This window comes from Clytia hemisphaerica, unplaced genomic scaffold (assembly GCF_902728285.1).
Source record: "Clytia hemisphaerica strain Z4C2 unplaced genomic scaffold, Clytia hemisphaerica genome assembly, whole genome shotgun sequence".
In the NCBI taxonomy this organism is placed as follows: domain Eukaryota; kingdom Metazoa; phylum Cnidaria; class Hydrozoa; order Leptothecata; family Clytiidae; genus Clytia; species Clytia hemisphaerica.
In genome coordinates, this window is record NW_027103824.1 from 126,077 (window position 1) to 145,768 (window position 19,692).

The window sequence follows — 19,692 nt, forward strand, 5'->3', positions numbered from 1 at the left end:
AGAGCACATTGAAAATTCACTTTTGAGGTCCTGAAAACTATGAAGGTTAGTGTAATATTTATCGAGTATGTCTAGGTAAGTTGGAAAAAGCAATAAATTCATGTTTTAAGTTGTATTTTCATGTAAATGAAGCTAAATTAGGGACTGTTTATGTTTGTTTACTAGTACATGAATATGATTCCGAACCATTTTGAATATGGTGCTAGTCTAGAAAATATTACAAATCTGATGCGAATCCGATGTGTTATATTTTCTGACTAGCACCCGCATCCGATTTTGAATGAGATGCTGACTTGCTGTTGATCGTTTCCAAGCTCCTCACAAAATGTTTAAACGCGGTCAAGTCAAATCCCGTATATGCAAAACTTCCAGATGTTAAAATATGCCCGACCTTCAGAGCAAAGCGTGTCGTAGCATATTTCCACATCTGGTAGCAGATAAAAATTTACCCTTCTTTTTGTTTCTTCATTCTATCTTGGGACTTTTTTGTCAAATTAAAATATTAACAATTTGTTAAGTGGATAAATTTTCGCGTGGATTAATTTTCGCGGTTGTCGCGAATTTTTCCCATTTTCGCGAAATTTAGTCCACGCGAAAGTTTTAAAGGCCTTTGATTTTCATTTGCGAAAATTAGTAGTCCACGCGAAATTATTTGGAATTTTACAATCGCGAAAATAAAAGTTTGCAAAATCAAAGAAAGAAATCAAATTATTATATTACGAGTTCAACTCTTCATTTCAATTATAAATTCTACACTAAAAGTAGTTTTTTGAAGTTTTTTGAATACTTTTGAGTGACTTTGTCTGCCTCTTTGTTCGATTAAAAAAACACATTAAATAAAGAAAACCATTTTCGCGAAAATTTTAAAGACCCTTGATTCGCGAAATTTAATCCACGCGAAATCTTTAAATTCTCGTCTCGCGAAAATTTATCCACTTAAGATAGGTACTTTTCAGACCCTTCGGGGAGTTCAAGTTTACGGGATATCGTTGGCGTGTTAGGGTTGGACAAAAACAGCTTACAGTATTCTTACTTTTGTTTGTGGGAAGGTTAGGATATTGTCGTAGCGTTTTAGTAAAAAAGCCGAAAATCAGTCATCCTGAAATAGGAACACTATTAAGTAATTCTTGAGCTTCTAAGTTAAATTTAAAAGTAAACTGAAGTAGGGTATCGTATCGGTGTATTTTTTTTTTATTTCAATCTCTTTTATCACCAAGAATTGGTATAAATATATACGTTAAAAATTTGTTCTCTAGATATATGGATTATCTACAATAAAGGTCATAATATTTTGAGAATTTTGGTTATTTTAACGTTTTTCAAGATTTAAAGTTCCGGCGAGAAAGTCCATTTTGGGCTATTTCTTTAATTTAATCGAATATTTCAATTTGGGAGGGGTTGGCAGACTTCCAGGCTATATTCTGAGTCTTATTGGACTATTTTTGAACTTTTGGATCCTCAGATCCTAAGGTCCTAAGTCTCATGTTAAAACTCAGAGTTAAAACTCTGCCCTTCCAACCTACTTTAGAGCACTTACAAATCGATTGTGGTTCAAAAACTTCCCGGTGTATTTCCCTTTTTTCTCAAATATTATGACCTTGATTGTACAAGTTTTGCGTTTTTCATAAATTAAAAAAAAATCTAAAAAAAATTTAAAAAAGGCACTCATGTGGGATTACCGGGTGTCTAAAGGAGAGATTGCGCTGTCAAACGGGGCCTACACAAAGGTACTGCAGCAATCTTGCCTTCAGGACTACCACGTGGCCCCCATGAGGCCGAACGGCCTAAAAAATCTAGAGGAAGCACACTGAAGGAATCCCCGTTGATTTGAGACGCTCGGGGAATTGCTCCAAAAGGCACTATTCAACCGAGAATATTAAAATAAAGGACCAAAGAGAACAAAAAAAAAAAAAAAAAAAAAAAAAAAAAAACGCACATCAGTTCGTAGTTCGAAGTGTAAGATTCTAAGTATGTAGTGATGTCAAGCAAGTGATGTCATATCAACCTGACAAAAAAAAAAAAAAAAAAAAAAAAATCACCACTAAACCACGCTGGATAGAAATAGAATGTTGAGATGGGAAACGGGCCTAAACTAGGGCTTGGTATACACGAAATGATATGAAGAATTCGAAAAACAGGGGAGATTCCCCGATTTTGTTGGACCTATACCTAGCACAGTCACCGACAGGTGGTCTAGCCACCTAGACGACTAATTTAGACATAGTAGAAATAAAGCAAAAAGTAATGGAGGGAACAAATTTTAGTTTAGTTTATACAAACTAAATCCCGTAACAATAATCATATCATCATATAACGCCTATACTGAATCACAACAGCAAGTGTGTATCATACCCTGACCTCCTGTACGACACTCGAGATGGATGGAAACCCAATACACTTCTGCACCTACATTATCTTATAAACGACCGCGGTCTTATATAAAGTAAAAGAGGAAATTCACGATTTTTCTCGTCACATTTTGCCGATTTTCTCCTGAAAACACTATATTGTCAAGTGTCATAGGGTCTGCTTGAACCATGAAAAGGAAACACTGTCAACTGGCAGGCTGCTGAATTCTAATTTAATACACATCTCAAATAAGAGGAGAGATATTCCATATAAAAAGTGGCGCGGCCAAATTAAAAAAACCGGAAAACAGTTTTTATTATCTCAAACTCTAATAAAATCTTTGACGGTTAAAATATCTTAAATTATCTATGTCTATGGTGTTAACTTTATTATAAAATTATCTAAACATTAAAACGCATCCATAAAATATCTACACATTACTATATCATATAAAACATTTCCTGGTAAGAATCCAAATATTTCCCATAAATTTACATTTGAGTAACAATACGTTCTTGCAATGAACAGGCTCGTAAGAGCATGATGTAAGAAGTTAGAGCGTCTCCACACAAAGTCAAAGCTTCATCAATTTTAGAAGATTATAGCTCGACCGAGCATTCGTTACATTAATTTGGTTCTAGATCTTTTGAGTTATAGAGGTTTTTCATGTTTGGTAAAGTTACATATTTGAGCCATCATGGAAGCCAACGTTTGATTTGCGTAAGGAATCTCCTCTAGAGATGATGGCCATTACGTAACGCTATCAAACATGAATAACTTCTAAAGTGCAATACATCCAGCCCCTAAGTCTCGTTGAACGAAAAAAATTTTGAAGATATCATTTGGCAAATCACTTTACAATTGCTAGCTAGCTCTCTTTAGCAGTCAAGATTCAATGCTGGTATCTTTGATAGTTCCGAGTTCCGCTTCCTTAGAATCAATAACATTATCTCTAATTTCACTGTCAGTAATTTTCATATTGCCAAGATCTTCATCAAGCTCAGATCTCAATGTTTCCGACTCATTAAAAGGAGCTTGAAGACCTACTTTAGTGATTTCCGAATCTGTAGTTTTCAAATTACTTATGTCTTGGTTAACGGTTTCAACTGAAGTAAGTGTTTTAGATTCTCCATTATCCACCGGAGTTTCGACAATTTCCTCTACCATAGATAAATGATTCACAAAGTCCGCCTTCGAGTGCCGACCCCCGTCCGTTTGATGAGGATGTTTAATGACGTCGTCCATTGTTATGACAACGGCGTGAGAGTGTTTCCTTGGTGACGCATTAGAATCACTGTTAGCCTCTACTCCGGTCGAACTAGTAGCCTGCTGATGCCCGTCTTGCTGCAAAACGTCTGAAGGTAGTTCGTGTATTGGCGGAATGATCGCATAACTCAATTTCTTTTCACTCGTTTTCGTCGGCGACCCTACTTTATTTTTATCAAGAAACGGAGATATGTCAAGAACTTGGAAATCGTCGTAGTATTTCATATTAACGCAACCAATATCTATACTCTTAGCACCGGGACTTAACGGTTTCTTTTGAGTCGGTGACCGGAGTTGTGAGTCAATTCCATCTTCTCTTCCAATATCGAAATCAACGTCCAAGTCTAATAGTAAAGAATGCCGATACTTCCATAGTCCTGCTGTTGGTTGCGAACGCTGACGACTTAAAGCAGTTTTAATTTTCTCCTCCGATTGCCGTCTCAAAGTGGATCTACGCCTAGATAATTGGGCAGAGGGCGGCGAAGAGTCCGCCTCTGCTCCGACGCATTCACCCCTTTTATTTTCGTTTCGCTTACTGTGAATTTCTTCGCTAATAATTTCGAGGTTTTTTAAACTTTCCGAGTATTGGACTTTCGCTTTGGCGTACTTGCTTTCGAGGTCTTGGACATGTTCCTTCTGTTTCTGAAATCATTGGAAAAAATAATACGTGTTAAGTAATGAAAACAAACGTCAACGTGACCTTGCGAGTTAGGGTAATGACATTTGCTGAATAGTCCTGCATAATGAAGAAGAAATGATGAGAAAAATAAATCCAAAATTCAAGAAAGGAATAAAATGTAAAGAATGTAAAGATTTTCGATTAATAGCGATTAATTAACTAATTGAAAAAAAAACGAATTACAATTTTACCTCAAGGTATCCAAGATAGAACGCTCGTTGTTCAAAGTATGGTCTAAAAGTTAAAGAATTTGTAATTAGAGAATTCTAAAAATTCGTTTCCGAAAGAAACTTGATTTAGTGACTCGATCAGAATGTTGCAGTATTTCAATACGCTGCGCAAGGTGGGGTTCTATCATGAAAAAAGTTGGAAATGGTACTTGAAGATACTTTTTAAAAGAGCGTAAAAGAACATTGAAAATTAAAGAACGACTCCCGCACCGCGCGAGCATAAATTCTTTCCTTAATTCTTCTGCGTTTGTCAGCATAATAGTGGCGCCCATAGATTTATAAAGCCTGAAGGGCTAGATGTCGTGCTTTAAGCCATCAAAGGCAAAAAAAACCCACGAAGCTGTAGAATTTCCTACCTAACTACGGCACACTTTTCAGCAAAAGTACGCCATCTAGACCTTCGGGCTTTATAAATCTATGGTGGCGTCTCTTTTCTATATCATAAAAACTTCAGTTAGAGATAAGTAAGATAATGATTACCTTGCTTTATTGACAGACTTTCGTAATTCTTTTTCGAGTTGCGATGCACGTTTTGCGAGTTCGAGGTAAGCTAACGTCGACTCGTGATGCAGTTGCTCGTTCTTGTATTTTTCTTTCTCTGCTTCCATGATCTGCAGCAAGAGAAAAATTTGGTTTAACTTCACTTAAAACAAACCCTGACGATGCAAGTTAACTACTGAAGCTTACGGCTCAACATTATTGGGGAAAAATTAGCCCGCAAAACCAACGGCTATGTGGCTCGAGTCGGAATCAAAATTTAATCATTTGACATGAAGTAATATCAGAAAACATTCTCCGACCATCTTTTAAATAAGGCTATTTCAATGATTAGTTTATTTGATTTTAAGCTCGCGAAATTAAACCTTACGAAAAGTAATTCTATTAAAGTAACAAAACTAGGGCTTCGTCCAACGCTGGATAAAGGGATTTATTTTACCCTTAAATTAGCATTGTTTAGCATCTCTTGCCAAGCAGCATCAAACATGCCAGGGTTGTTCATCAACTTATCTTCTGCTATTTTGATAGTGTCTCGTGCCCCCTTGTGAAGTTGAAACGCTTTCTCGTACGTCACCGCTGCGTTCTGACATTCCGCTTGCGCCTGTTTTGGGGAAGGAAAGAAAGTAAATTAGAAAACGAAACTGAGACAAATCACTATTAAAAGAAAGAAACTACAAGCTCGAAGAAAATTCGTGAACGGGTTTTTCTACCGATTTAATTTAACAATCAGAAGAATTCATTAGTCTTAGTAGTAAAAAGTTGTTGATAAAGGTTTGTGAAAAAAGTACAAGTTATTAAAGTCATAGAGGTTCAAACTGTGAATTGTTAACGAGTTTTTTTCAGAAGTAGGACATGGGCAAAAGTAAGTAAGTTTGTTTGTTTGCCACCGCAGTCGAGGGCGACCGAGAGACGTCCTTTAGCTGTCTACCCTAAGGTAGGGGAGGGCACCAATCCAAAATTTTTCCACTTGCACTTTAATCATTACTTTAGTTACCCTGAGTATCAGAGGTTAAGTTTTCAAAGAAAATAGTAACCTCTGAAGACAAATAATAGAAATTTTATCGCGCATGTGTCAATCTAATCACTGTAGAAAAAATCAAAGATGAAGAGCAAATATTACCATATTAATGTCTAGCAGACTGTATCAGTATGCAGTTTACTATTTACGAATTCCCCAGAAACCTCCAAGTGTAGTTGAAATGAGTTTATTTCGAAAGAAATCTTTTACATGATCCCCAAATGTATAACAGTAATTACTAAACTTTTAATTATGGAAATTTCACTTTAATTGAATCGAAATAATAGACAGACTTTATGTTATGATTCTCTATCACTGACTCTTTTTACAAAGCATTGATGACTTTTTGTAAGTTGTGTTTTCAACGACGGGAATAAAAATATCGACTATGACGCTCATCCAAGATCTTGGATGGTCGTCATGGTTACTTTTGTCTTCGCTGATTGCGCGATGAATAGAATCTCGATTCGTCGGCACAGCGTAAATATATGATTTTGAGCTGTGCTTTTCACGGTATACTTTAGTTGCTGAGCATCAAGCAGAGAGGCATCAAGTACCATTTTGGGAATCTTTGGCATGACAGGGCTGGGGGGGGGGTGCCCACGATGCGCACGACGCGTTGCGCACCGTTTCCGAAAGTTCAACCTTCAAAATTCGGCGGACAAAAGATGAGCTCTAGCAAGCAGGGATTTGTTTTGCACTGCTTATCTGAATTCTCCCCTTTCACCTTCAAATGTGATCAGAGCAACGCTTTTTATCTCAAACAGAAGAAAATGGACTTTACACAACAAATTAGCCTAGGTTCTTCAAATTCTTCAATTTTACAAAAAAAGCTATTTTTCACACTCGTGAAAAGAACTGATCATTGTTTCAAATAACAAACCTTTTTTGATTGGCTCAACATCTCAAAATATGGTCTTGCTTTGTCGATATTATTCCCAATGCTTTTACCAAGTTGCTTGAGAGTTTTGGCGGCATCTGTTAAACGTTGACGGAACACTGCTCTCGCTTCCTATAACAATTTAATGTATATAGGGTTCATGATAATATAGCTTTCCAATAAGTAAGCGAACATGGATGTGGGAGGAGGAACGTAGCGTAAGTATGCGTTTAGTGAAAAGTAGAAACGAAGAACCTTTTGTGTTCAGGAATATGGGTGTTGTTTCGTAAAAAATACATTGATACAGGTACAATAATTGTTAGTAAATTGTGATAAAAATTATTCTCATGGTAACATAATTTTAAATGGTGCATACAAAAATATAAAAAAATTCAATTTTCAAATAATAAATCTTGTACGAATAATCGTCTTTCCATTCGTTTGATTGTTTGTTTGATAAAAACGATTTGGTCAACCAAAACTTCTGTCGTTGCGTCCTCGTCTAAAGAAAAATAGTTAAAATTCTGGTGAATGTCGTGTAAGAATGAAGGTCTGTCATTTTGAAAGCTTTTGTTTTAGAAAAAGGATATGGGAGAGTTGTGTGAGGTAAACTATCGTGTACTAAGTTTCGATAATATTAAAATTGGCATTTATCTCCCTCTATAACCGAACGCCCACCAACTATGGATATCCAGACAGTTTGTGGATAGGTGGCTTGCCTATCTATGAACTCAACTAAAATTGAACATGAAAAAAATAAGACTTTCGAATCTGGTAAATTTTATTTAATAGACCTTGTTTTGACCACAAAAAGGTATCGAGAAATCTCTTACCTTTTCTTTGAGGAAAGAACAAGCCCAATTCTGTGTACAGTGTTTTCATCAACCTGTTCATTGTTTCGCCCTCTTCGTTACACAAAACTTTCGCTTGTGTGCTGCTGCTGCACGTACCAAGGATGCTCGTCAGTTGAATAAATCCATCATAAATTTGCAATTGTCGTTGAAGGAGAGCTTGCGAAACTTGTCTTGCTGTTTGGTCACCAAACTCCTTGCAATTTGTGATACAGGTGGACGCGCATGTCGTTTTGAACTCTAACATCTGGTGCTGTGACTTGGGACAACGTTGGTGGTCCTGCAAATTCTCCTGGGTATTGCAAATTTCCTTGAATGAGTCTGTTATCCTGTCTAATGTAGCGGTAATATTAACATCGTCTAAAGTCAACAAGAGCATATTCGTAGTTAAACAGGACAAGAACCTCTTTTATTTTGTTCACAGAAGAAATGGAATCATACCACCCCATTTTTACGGCTAGGGGAAGTAAAACTCACTGGTACCGCTGAATAGAATATCATAATGGTCAGACATCGTTCTATAAGACGACAATTTATTCGGCACAATTTCATTTACAGAAAACACGTCTCACCTTCAACCCTAACTCCTCTAAAACCTTGCATTGGGTTGTCCTACAAGGTTTAAGAGGGTTTGAGGGTGAACAAGAGAGAAAAGTAGATTAAATACCTCCGGATGAATCTTGGGAGCACAAACTGTCATTTTCTCCTTCCTCTGGATGAATTGGTGCTGACGAATCTTCATCTACACTAGACAGGTCATCTTCGTGTTTTGTAGGGAGAATGCAAGATATCTCTTCAGCAGTATCCATTATTCTGTTCGTCCTTTCTGTGACAGAAGGGGTTTCTACGGCACCTGATAACATTCTGCTGGATGGATTTTCTCCTCTAAAAGGTTTATCCTCTTCTGCAAAGGTATCTACGAAGGGTGTTTCCCTGATGATAGATGACGTATGAAAAGATGCTTCCCCAGGAGAAGATGTGCGTGACGATTCCCGGACATCTGTTTGGACGACAGACGTTTCTTCAACTGAAGACGAATCACTTTTGGGCGACGGGTCCCGATATGACGCTTCCCCGATAGAAGACGTACTAGTACCAGAAACGGTTTCATCATTTTCTAGATAACATTTACCACAAAGATCATGGCCACATTTTGGACACGTGTACTTCTTCTCTCCACAGGGAATGCCAAGGAAACATTCATCGCATAAAAAACAGCTGACGTTGCGTGCTTTATTGATTTCTATCATATCTTTTTCAGCTTTATCAGAAGCCTCCAGTAGTTGGTTAGTGGCTTCTTCCAGGGCTTTTCGATTTTCTTGCAACCAAACATCAACCATTCCAGCTACTTCATCGGATTTTGATCGAGAGTGTGAATGCATAGCCACGAACTTCTGAAGTTGATCTCTCTTCTCCATAGCTTTGTACACTTTATAGAATCGATCGCATCGGGCGTCATTTATACACAGATTCAAGTGCTCTTTATAAAGTTCAGTCTTTCTCAGATAAATCTCTTTATTGGACTTGAGAGATGGGGTGAGTTGGTGCAACTTGGAAACTTCATTAGTTACTTGATTCAATTTTCGCAATGCAATACCGTCCATCAAAATATAGTTCTCAGGATCGTTAATGATGGTCGTAACCAATTGTAAACTTTGTTGCATCGTTTCAACAGGCGCCTGATCGAACAGATTCAAACTGCTGATGAAATAATGTTGCAACTGCTTCTGTTTTAAACGTTCTCTCAAGAAGATGAACAACTCCAGAACACATTTAGAAATCATGTTCTCCACCCACCATTCAGGGACTTGTTGTTCTGACAACAAAAGCATGCACGTTTTAGCAACATAAGAGGGTAGGGAAGGCTCCATGGTTTTGAAATGCCGGTAAAACAACGACTTGAAGACGAAGTAACAGTAACTCATTTTCGGTGTTCGGTTTAAGGCGATTTTGATTTCGGCTAACGAAAACGAGTATCTCCATTCCAGACGATGACTTTCATCTTGGTCGCTTTGCTTTGGGACTAAACAGCATCCTTTGTCGGCAATGCTTTTCACAACCTCTTCAGCAGGCCATGCTCTGTCTCTTGATAACCATTCGGTAGCAATATCAGGCCAGGCTGGATAATGAAAACAGGAGACATTATCAAATGATACTATATTGGTGACATGGATAGCGTTGAGTTCTTTCAACCGGTTGATGTCATTGATGATACGTTGGCAGCTTTCCAAAAGTGAAGCAAAGTCTACATTTGCAAGCTGTTCTTTGAGCATTAATTCACTGGCAATGACAGGTATATCCTGGACAACATGATATTTTTTAAGCAAGGCACTGTAAAAGAAGCCGTCTTCTTTTTTGGCAAATTCGGTTAGTCCACCAATTGCGCCAGGCAGCCATGGTTTCATCAGCATGTCCGTGTTTTGGGACATTAACGAAGCTACTTCTTCGTTCTTCGTTTGGCAACCAGTCAGAAGCAATGCACGACGGACAAGATTCTTAAAATCGTTGATTTTGTCATATATGCTGTCTAATGCTTCTGTATAACGATCTATGGAGGGAGATATTTTTTCAAAGCTTTCTCTGATCTGATCTTGGGTGAACTCACTCGATTGACCCCCCGCTCGTTTCTCTTCGCAGGCAATCAACTGCTTCATGGTAGCTTTCAATGTTAGCCGGGTCTCGTGAGACTGATCTAACTTTTGCAACAGGTCTTCGTAAAGAGTTGGCATTATTGCTAGAATGCTATCGAAAAACTCGATAAATGAATCCAATTGTTGACCAGCGAAATACTCAACACTGAATTGAACTTCGGCGCTAGGCCCTGTGATCTTCCGTTCTACATTAACCAGGCTAGGCGGTATGCGGAAATCGATTTCGCAATCACGTGGTTGCAGGCGTTGGTGGATCGATCTCAGTTTTGAACCGTTGATAAACACGCCACCATTATCTCCAGTTTCACAAATTTCATCGATTTGGACTTCATCAGTTAACATCTTGATTGTGTTGTTTGATGGTGAGATAGTGACAAAGCCAGGGTTTTCAGCAATTTCCTACATGTAAAGAAAAATATTTTTTAAACAGTTCATTAAAAGCACATCAATCCTCTGTGTTGACACTATCCAAATTTACATTTATAATATTTTATGATACATTTTATCTACAGTAATCAATAAGGATTATCTCTAAAGGAAAAATTCTAAGGATTTCACAAAATGTGGGAAAAAAAGACCGAAGATTAAACAGCAAAATAGCCTTTATATTTAAAAGAGCACTTTAGACCCTTGTATTTCGAAAAAAAACTTGTACCTGCACAGTGCAAGGCACCTCATTAAGGGACTCCTCATTGACGATTCCCATGACATACATGATATCTGCTTCTAGCTCCGCGCTTTCTCCCAAAGATGGTCGAAATAACCTCGACAACGAGGCCCCTTCGATTAAACTTCCTAAAAATAAAGTATGGTAAAGTTTAAGGTTACAGTAGGCAAGATTAGGTCTTGTTTGCATTTTTTAATATTTTTAAATCTTAAAGATTGCCCCCTTTTAAGTCAAATCGTAAAAAAAAAACACAAGATTATTTGTTAGCGATGTAACTCAGCAGTTAGGAGCTCCTTTAGGAGTGCTGTACCTAAGCTAAGTGCTACCCTACCGGACGAGCGGTCCTTTGAGGTAAGTTTTTGTAAAAAAAATTTTGCACTGCAATAAAAAAGGGTCCGATTTAGAAAACTAAATTTTGTCCAAACGTACGGTAGTTTTGAAAGTGCCTATCCAACCCGATTACCCCCCCCTGTGTATGTATTATTCATATTTAAACTAGAAAAATGATAGGGAATCAAACTCAACCTTAATTTCTACTAAAAACAACAAGAGGTATGTATCTCTACCAAAACAGAAAAAGTGGTAAAGTGAATCAAAATTTGTTGCGGATAAAAAATGTTTTGCCAGAAAAAGAAACGACAAAGTTTTTATTTAAAAAGAAATAAGCATAAGCTTTTCGACATACAATCAAGTTCAAAAGGTCCGTAGACTTTTAGAAATGTGCTCCTTCCTTCAAAGTTGATGTAAATAAGGTCAGCTATTGCTACCAGATGCCAACATAACACTTTCAAAAGCATTGGGTGGGGTTAAGAGGGCACTTATACTGTGTTTTTAGTGATTTTCTGCTATTTAAAAAGTCTACAACCTTATCACCTTGATTGTAGTCATCTTCAGTGCATCATAATAACTCACCTGAGATGATGGTAGGTACAGCCTTGGTAAAGCTTGATATTCCAATAGCATGTTTCCAATTCTTTAAGAAAGAGGTGACGAAACCACCTTCGGCAAGCCCTATTGTCTCCAACGACAAATCGTAAAACGCATTTTGGAATATATCGGACATATTCGTGTCATATCGGTGCAGTGATTCTACACTGATACCGGCAAGCAGCTTTTCGTCCAATGCTTGGTAGTCTGGTGAAATCATTTCTTTTCTTTTCCACTAAGGGGAACTCGTCTGCTCTAACAATCTGACAAGTTTTCGAGTTTTCCACAGTGTATAAACTCACTGATTTATAGCAAATAGAAAGGCACCCAAACAAGTTCAGTTTTTAATAAAATAAATCAACATTGGAATCGATAAAAACGAAAACAAATGGAATAAACACTCGTGACCACTCATAAGAAGGATCATTTGATGAGCGCAAAATGTTGTCGATGCAATCAAAATTTATCTAAATACCACAAAACCCCCACTTTAGGAAAGAGTGCTTTGTCATCTATCATAACAACAACATGTTGCCATGGAGACAGTTCAATTGAACTTTTCTTAAAAAGGTCGGTTAAGATTATAACTTAAACGCTAAGCAGTCTTTCTTTATTTAGACCTTCTTTCTGTTGTTTGAAGGAAAATTTTCGTTTGCTGAGATGCCGTCAAACGTCCGAAGTTTTTCTTTTTTTGGACCACCCGGTACTTTTACAATGTTACTTGCGAGGCAAATGACATAAAACCTCCACATTTTGTAGAAAATAACATTTCTGACCCAAATAAACTGTTAGGTCTGCTTCAAAAAGAAAAGACATGCTATGAAGTTCAAGCTTGCTAAGGCTTCGACGATAGATTGACCGTCTAAAGTCAAAGTTCTCGTCAATTCAATGACTTCTTTCAAGCAAAGGTTTTTACTGCCCTTCTTTTGCCGATCTGATTCAATTAGATTCGACATGGCAATAAAACCGGCCAACTAAAGTAAGCCTAAGCGATAAAACTGAAAACAATTCGCCGGCTTTGGCAGTGAACCTGAAATGATTTTTAATGGATCAACGCACGCTAAACGCATGGAACTCATCTCTCTAGGACGAATTTAGCCGACCGTTGCGTGTCAAACTTAATTAATTAAGATCGGCAAAATATCGACAATCGAAATATTTTGAAAAGGATTAAAAGAAGTCATTGCATTAGATCATTGCATTGACGAAAACTTTGACTTTAGACTTTGACTTTTGTCCACTTTAATTCAAAATTGGATTCGACAAGACACAAAAAGCCGCCCGACTAAACTAAGCTTTAGTTGCAAGAAATGGTTTCAGGAAATTGGGCGCTAGTGCAGTAATCTATAAGCACTCGGCTCAAAAGGGCTTTTCACTAAACCAGATCTTGAAATCAAACTTAAAAAGTAAAAATAGTTAAACCAAATGGAAGAAAGGTTTAAATGATCGAAACCCAGCAGACGGACAACGTTTTTACAACGTCCAAATAACATTCTGACGTTCGAGTGACGTTGTTTTGACGTTAAAACAACGTTCCGTGCGTCTGATGGGGCAGCGCATAGTGATGATAATCTTCCCGGACACAGAAATGAATGATAAGCGCTTTAAAAGAGCAATAAAGATATATTAATAGCGTGCTTAAAGTTGAAAAGAGAAAGGACGAAGGATATGTTATACTTATATAGTCGTTTCTATTGCTGAGAGCAACAAGGAAAGAACGTTTCGATAATCCTTCTTTATTCCTTTGCTTTGCTTTACTCAACACATTGTCGAATTCTTTTGGTGCTTACAATGGTTTCACTTACCATTTTTATTATAGAAGGTTTTAAGCAACCTTAATCTAAGATGAAACTAAAAAACACGATCATTTCATTCTACAATCGGTGACGAAATACTTGGCACAAAAAGGAAATCCACCGGGGTGTTTTTTTGAAACCACAATCGATTTGCAAGTGCTCTAAAGTAGGTTCGAAGGGTAGAGATTTAACTCTGAGTTTTAACGCTAGACTTCAAGAATGGTCCAGTAGGGCTTGAAATATAGCCTAGAAACCAATAAATCCCTCCCAGATCGAAATAATCGTTGAAATCAAGTTGAAGGCCCGAAATTGACATTCTAGCTCGAACTTCAATTTTCGAAAAATGGTAAATTTGCCAAAAGTGCCAATATGTTATGGCACTGATTGTAGAGTACGGCTATTAAATATATAGATTTAAGAATGTTCAGAATGAAATTACTTCATCCTATTAGTGTTGGGGTCGACCGGTCCCTTGAAATACTGGGTCAAAGGGGCGAAGGTCATATCTCAAGAACGATTAATGGTAGTGAGCTGAAACTTTATATGCTGTTTCCTCATCCTAAATTGAAACATTTGAAGCAATAAAAACGGGGTTAACAACAAACCTGGTTTTCATATGTGCGACAAAAATACACCCACCAGGATCAAAAGAATGCATGCTTCGCACCTGGTTCTAGTGTTCCCTTCCACTTCACTTTTTTCATCCCAAAAATTAATTCTTAAATAAATTTTAGCTGATAACGTAAACTTATTCCAATGAGTATAGTAAAAGTGTATCACCCTACGTTGACAACAAAAATGACCAAAATGGTTTTCTTTGTTCTCTAAACTGCTAATTAATCAATACTGGCAAATAAGAAAAAATTCAACTGAAAATGTTATGCTCCTCGACTCCACGACTCTAAAATAGCCCGCGAAAGCAATTCAACAGATAGACCTCCTCCGGTCACCCCTATCTTCATCCTCAGTCTCAAATCAGATTCTCTGCTTTCCTCTACAGCATCTAAAGTAAGATCATCCTCTACTTCGACCGACCGACCACGATAGGACATTGAAATCAGCAGATATGGTGCACCGATACTTTTTGTCTACCGGAAAACAAGCCAAATCGCAAAACAGTAATTCTAGGGGTAAACTAAGAAATTTCTCTCATTTGAAAAATCGAAACGGCGTGAATTTTGTAAATTAAATGAATGCGTGATTTTATATATTATTGGGGGAGGCAGGGGGAGGGTGTTATCATTCCATCTCTCAAACCGGATGAATATGTTTTCATTTTGTACAATTTAAAGTTCGAGATTGAACGAGTTCTCCCCTAATTCCAATTTTCAAATTTGGAACAAGAGCCGCAAGGATGCGGTTAAATATTTCCTCTGCAATGGCCAAACTGGCATAAAACATGAATGAATACATTATGAATAGAGAAATAAAGAGAGAAATAAACCTGAATACAACTTAATTGCTTGGTTCAGTTTGGACCTGAAAATCACCAAAAGCCTGAGCAACTGGTTCAATGATGCAATTCCTAAAACTGATTAAAGTAACCAAAATATTATCGAAACGGATGTGACCAACAAATTATAATTTCTCGTGATATATTTCGAGATATACTTCTCATCGTTCAGATATTAAAAAAAATATAAAAACAGTATAAAAACAGTATCATACAAAGCAGAAATAAATATTCACTTGGTAAAAACTTTCTCTACTCTTAGGTGCCAAATAAACAGGCCCTCTAGCTTGTTAATTTTTCGAAAATTTTCCAACCCCCCCGGACCTTATTAGGACCCCCCCCGTTTATTAATTTTTAAGAATATTTTCAGCTGTCAAAGAGAAGATCCCTTATCTTGCTCTAAATAGCCTGATTTTAGCCTATATTAACCTTAATTTTGGGTTTTCAGAAGTAGAATTTCACCCCCCCGCAATTAGGTCCCCCCCCCCCGTTATTAAAATTTTGAAAATTTTCCATCCCCAACGTTTATTTGGCACCTAAGAGTACATACCCAATCCTACCAGTAATGACTACAACAAAAACAAACTCAAAAATATATATTTTATATTTTATATTATTATTAAATATATATATTTTTACGCCGAACATAGTAACTTTGATGAAAATGCCATTATCTTTTCTAATCTCATCAAGGAATCACTTGTTAAAAATCAGGAGAAATTGAAAAGTCATATTTTTACTTTTTTGTCAAAACATTTGAAATCACTTTTGATAAAACCATAGTACTGTCAATCGGGATTACTTTCATAAGCTAGGGGTAACTTTCATCAATATTGAACAGGAGATTTTTCTGGTTTGCAATTTACAAAAGTAAAGAAAAACAACACACAGCTTATTTATAACTTGTTTTAAATGCATTCCACATCAACCCAAAAAATCTGCTGTTTGAAGTTGATGAGAGTTACTTATGAAAGTAACCCTGACTGACAGTATATTAAAACTTTCCGTAAAATGTAAATGTAAATAGAGGGGGGCGTACGGGGGTCGCAGACACCGAAATACCGACGCATATTTCTTGGATTACCGTCAACACCGACAGCAAAATTTGGTAAAAATCCTTTTTTTGTCACCGCATGGCATGTTTGACACCGAAATACCGTCACTTTTTTCTTCAAACACCGAAACACCGACAGAAAAAAGGGTTAATACCGTCACACCGTCAAACCCGTACGCCCCTCCCTAAATATAGCTATTAACAAATTGTAAAAAGAATAAAATCATAAAATGTAAATGTAAAAATAGCTATTAATAATTTAGAAAAAAGTATAAAATCACAACAAAGACAAGGATAAAATATTGGTCAGGGTGACACCATAAAAATATGTGCAAGCTTCTAGGTTATGATCTAGAGCACTCTAACCAAACCTTTGGTTATAGGTCGTGTAGTCTTCATTTATTATAATGAAATCTCACAAATTAAACTATTATATTCTATTAGTTCTTAGTTGGCACAAAAATTAAAATCCAAAAAAATGTTTATTTTCAATCAAACCTTTACATGGTCAAAATTTATACATAGAAAAAAGAATTAAACCGTAAACGGCCATAACTTGCAACACAGATGACAGACTTAACTTGCAACAGTAACTTAACGGGTTTGCTCCTCGTAGATTGCTTCATTTTCTGCTCATTTTTTTCAGGAAAAGTTCAAAATGGTATGTTAGACGTTAATTAAGCAAAGTCAAGTTCGAATAATTTCTTGCTTTTATAAGATGCTGTTACAAGTTAAATCCCTGTTGCAAGTTATGGTCGTTTATGATGGTACTTTTAACTTCCAGCAACAAAAATTGTTTTCTGTGACGTCACCAGCTAGCAAAGGAACTTTAGATTTTGAAACTTGGCTTAAAAAACAGAAAGATTGGCTTTGAAAAAGAAAAAAACTAAAATTAAAATGAAAATGTTACAAATTTTACGTTAGTCGTTTTATCATTGCAGGGTGCAATAGTCCCTAAGAGAATTGCCCTACCATTAGTGTTGATTGTTTGAGGTTAACTCCAGCTCTTTTTTCAGTTTATTGTTTATTATCACAACAGATTTTCTTTGTCGAAAAAGGCGGCAATCTAAAATATGATCTGTTCGCCTCTTCCGACAGAATCACCTTCAAAACGTAAATCCCGAGTAGAGTGGGGCGAGTCGGAAAAAGCGTTTTAAAAGTAAAACAATAGATGCAAAAACAATCCTTTCTCCAAATGCCAAATGTGCTAAATCTTAAAAATCCAACAAAACTGCGTTCCTCTCTGTCCTCAAATACGTCCTCAAATGAAATGAAGCACACTTCTTCATAGTGTGTGTTTTATAGTGTATATAAAGCGCAGTAGTGTAGTGGATATCAATCTTGACTGCCGTCCAGGAGGTCGGGGTTCGATTCCCGCTCGGTGCTGTGATTCACTTGGCAAGTGAATGTTACCTTCGCCCGGGCCAACCCACGCCATGTGAGGGGAATTGGGTAGATAGAAACTCAAAAAGCCTGTCTGTGACTGTGCTAGGTATCGATTCCACAATCCATCGTGGATGAGGTGAGAGTGCGCTGGCCTTGTTCCCTAGTGGTTCACGCTGGACTTAACGCACTCGATCCAAAAACTGTGTATCAGTGTCTTGCAAGCTGGTCGCAGTATAAACCATCGCGTAGACCGTTCTAATGAGACGACTCCTAGACCGCTCAATACGGAACCGGGTGTCCTCTGCAAAGAGCTGCCAGTCATCATCATATATAAGCAAGTTTTTGATATCTTGATATCCATGTTGAATCACATGCGTCCCTGTGGTGATGGCTGCATTTTTCTAGCAGAATACTTGTTATATGTTACATTTTGCAATGATAGATTTTTTAGCAATTTGTAGTCAGAAAATCTGCCGTATACTATCTTCGCTTTCTGATTTGAATGATGGCGCTGCGATAGGACGTCAGAGGGAACCCCTCGACAGTTTTCTCGAAAATAATTCAAAATTGCGCAATATCCGTGGTTGTTTAATCAAAAATGAAATGGCCGTATTGTTTGTCTTTAAATAATGTTTTTATCTTATTGATTTGAAAGCTGTAATGTGCGTGACCCTTGGTAATCTGGTCAAAAATCGGCTTAACATTATATTTAATCTGTTCTCCCCTTTTTTTAGAAGAATGTTTGTTGAAAAACGGGTTGAGCCGGCAAAGAGAAATATGAGAAATTCAAAACCTCGATCCTCAAACCTGTAAAATTTATTATTAGCGATCTGGTCAAATATTCCAACCTAGCGCCAAAGCCTAACAGCCATTCTAATACTGGAATTTAGGAAAATCATTTCACTCGGTACATTTTCCCCTCAAAAAAATCAGTAACCAGTAAAATTTCGACAACTCCACAAGGAAATTCAGTTTTTAACTTAAAACTAAAATCATAGTTGAAATATATTGAGAATTCCGGTTATTTTAACGGTTTTCAAGATTTAAAGTTCCGGCGAGAAAGTCGATTTTAGGCTATCTCTTTAATTTAATCGAATATTTCAATTTGGGAGGGGTTGGCAGACTTCCAGGCTATATTCTGAGCCTTAATGGACTATTTTTGAACTTTTGGATCCTCAGATCATAATTTCCTATGTCTTAAGTCTAGCGTTAAAACTCAGAATTAAAACTCTACCCTTCGAACCTACTTTAGAGCACTTACAAAACGATTGTGGTTTCAAAACTTCCCGGTGAATTTCCCTTTTTTCTCAAATATTATGACCTTCTGATTGTAGATAGGGGAAAGAATTGATTTTAAAATGATTAAAAACATTATCTTACATCTAGTTCTTTTTCCAAAATATTGATTTCCATTGATGCTTTGTTTAGTTTCTCCAACTCGATCTGAAAAAAAAGAAAGAAAAGTAAAATGTTCATTTGAAGACGATGAGAGGTCCCCAGTGGTTTTCGTGAGGGCGTGATTGGTGTTTTTCAGGTTCGTGATTTCGTGATTTAAGATTTTAAAGTGCGTGCTTGCGTGAACGGAGGAACCAACGTGATCAACATGATCGTGATAGAAAGGAAATTTAACTCGCGATAACGTGATTTGCAATATTTTTGCGTGATTGTGCGATTTGAAAAGTGACTGGGGGGTTGATATTAGCATATTAAATTGACAGTACTGCACGGTCGCACTTAAAAGTTATTCAATGGAAAAATTCTTTCGAGAAATGTCAAAAAGAATCAATGCAGCCCTCGTTTTCAGAGTCTTTCAACTTCCTTAACATTAGACACAATTACTGTCTCTGTTTTTCTGTTTGTACATTTGTCTAGATATCAGTCTCTGGGTAAACCATGTTAAATGTATAATTAAGGCTGTTCGGAGTGATTTTCCTATTTGAAAACGAGGCCCACAATGACTTCGATACATCTCGAGAATAATGTATCT

General features: G+C 36.9%; 1 protein-coding gene across 1 annotated transcript; it reads right to left on the reverse strand.

Annotated features, from left to right (window-relative positions):
• Nucleotides 1-2,639: 2,639 nt before the first annotated feature.
• On the reverse strand, nucleotides 2,640-19,153 carry LOC136806672 (uncharacterized). Its single transcript, XM_067063255.1, has 6 exons — nucleotides 19,086-19,153; nucleotides 6,924-7,052; nucleotides 5,462-5,623; nucleotides 5,005-5,135; nucleotides 4,486-4,528; nucleotides 2,640-4,257 (listed from the first exon to the last, which is right to left on the reverse strand). Exons 1-6 carry the CDS (start codon nucleotides 19,116-19,118, stop codon nucleotides 3,235-3,237), a joined length of 1,521 nt encoding a protein of 506 aa, XP_066919356.1. The 5' UTR covers nucleotides 19,119-19,153; the 3' UTR covers nucleotides 2,640-3,234.
• Between the last annotated feature and the right edge of the window lie 539 nt (nucleotides 19,154-19,692).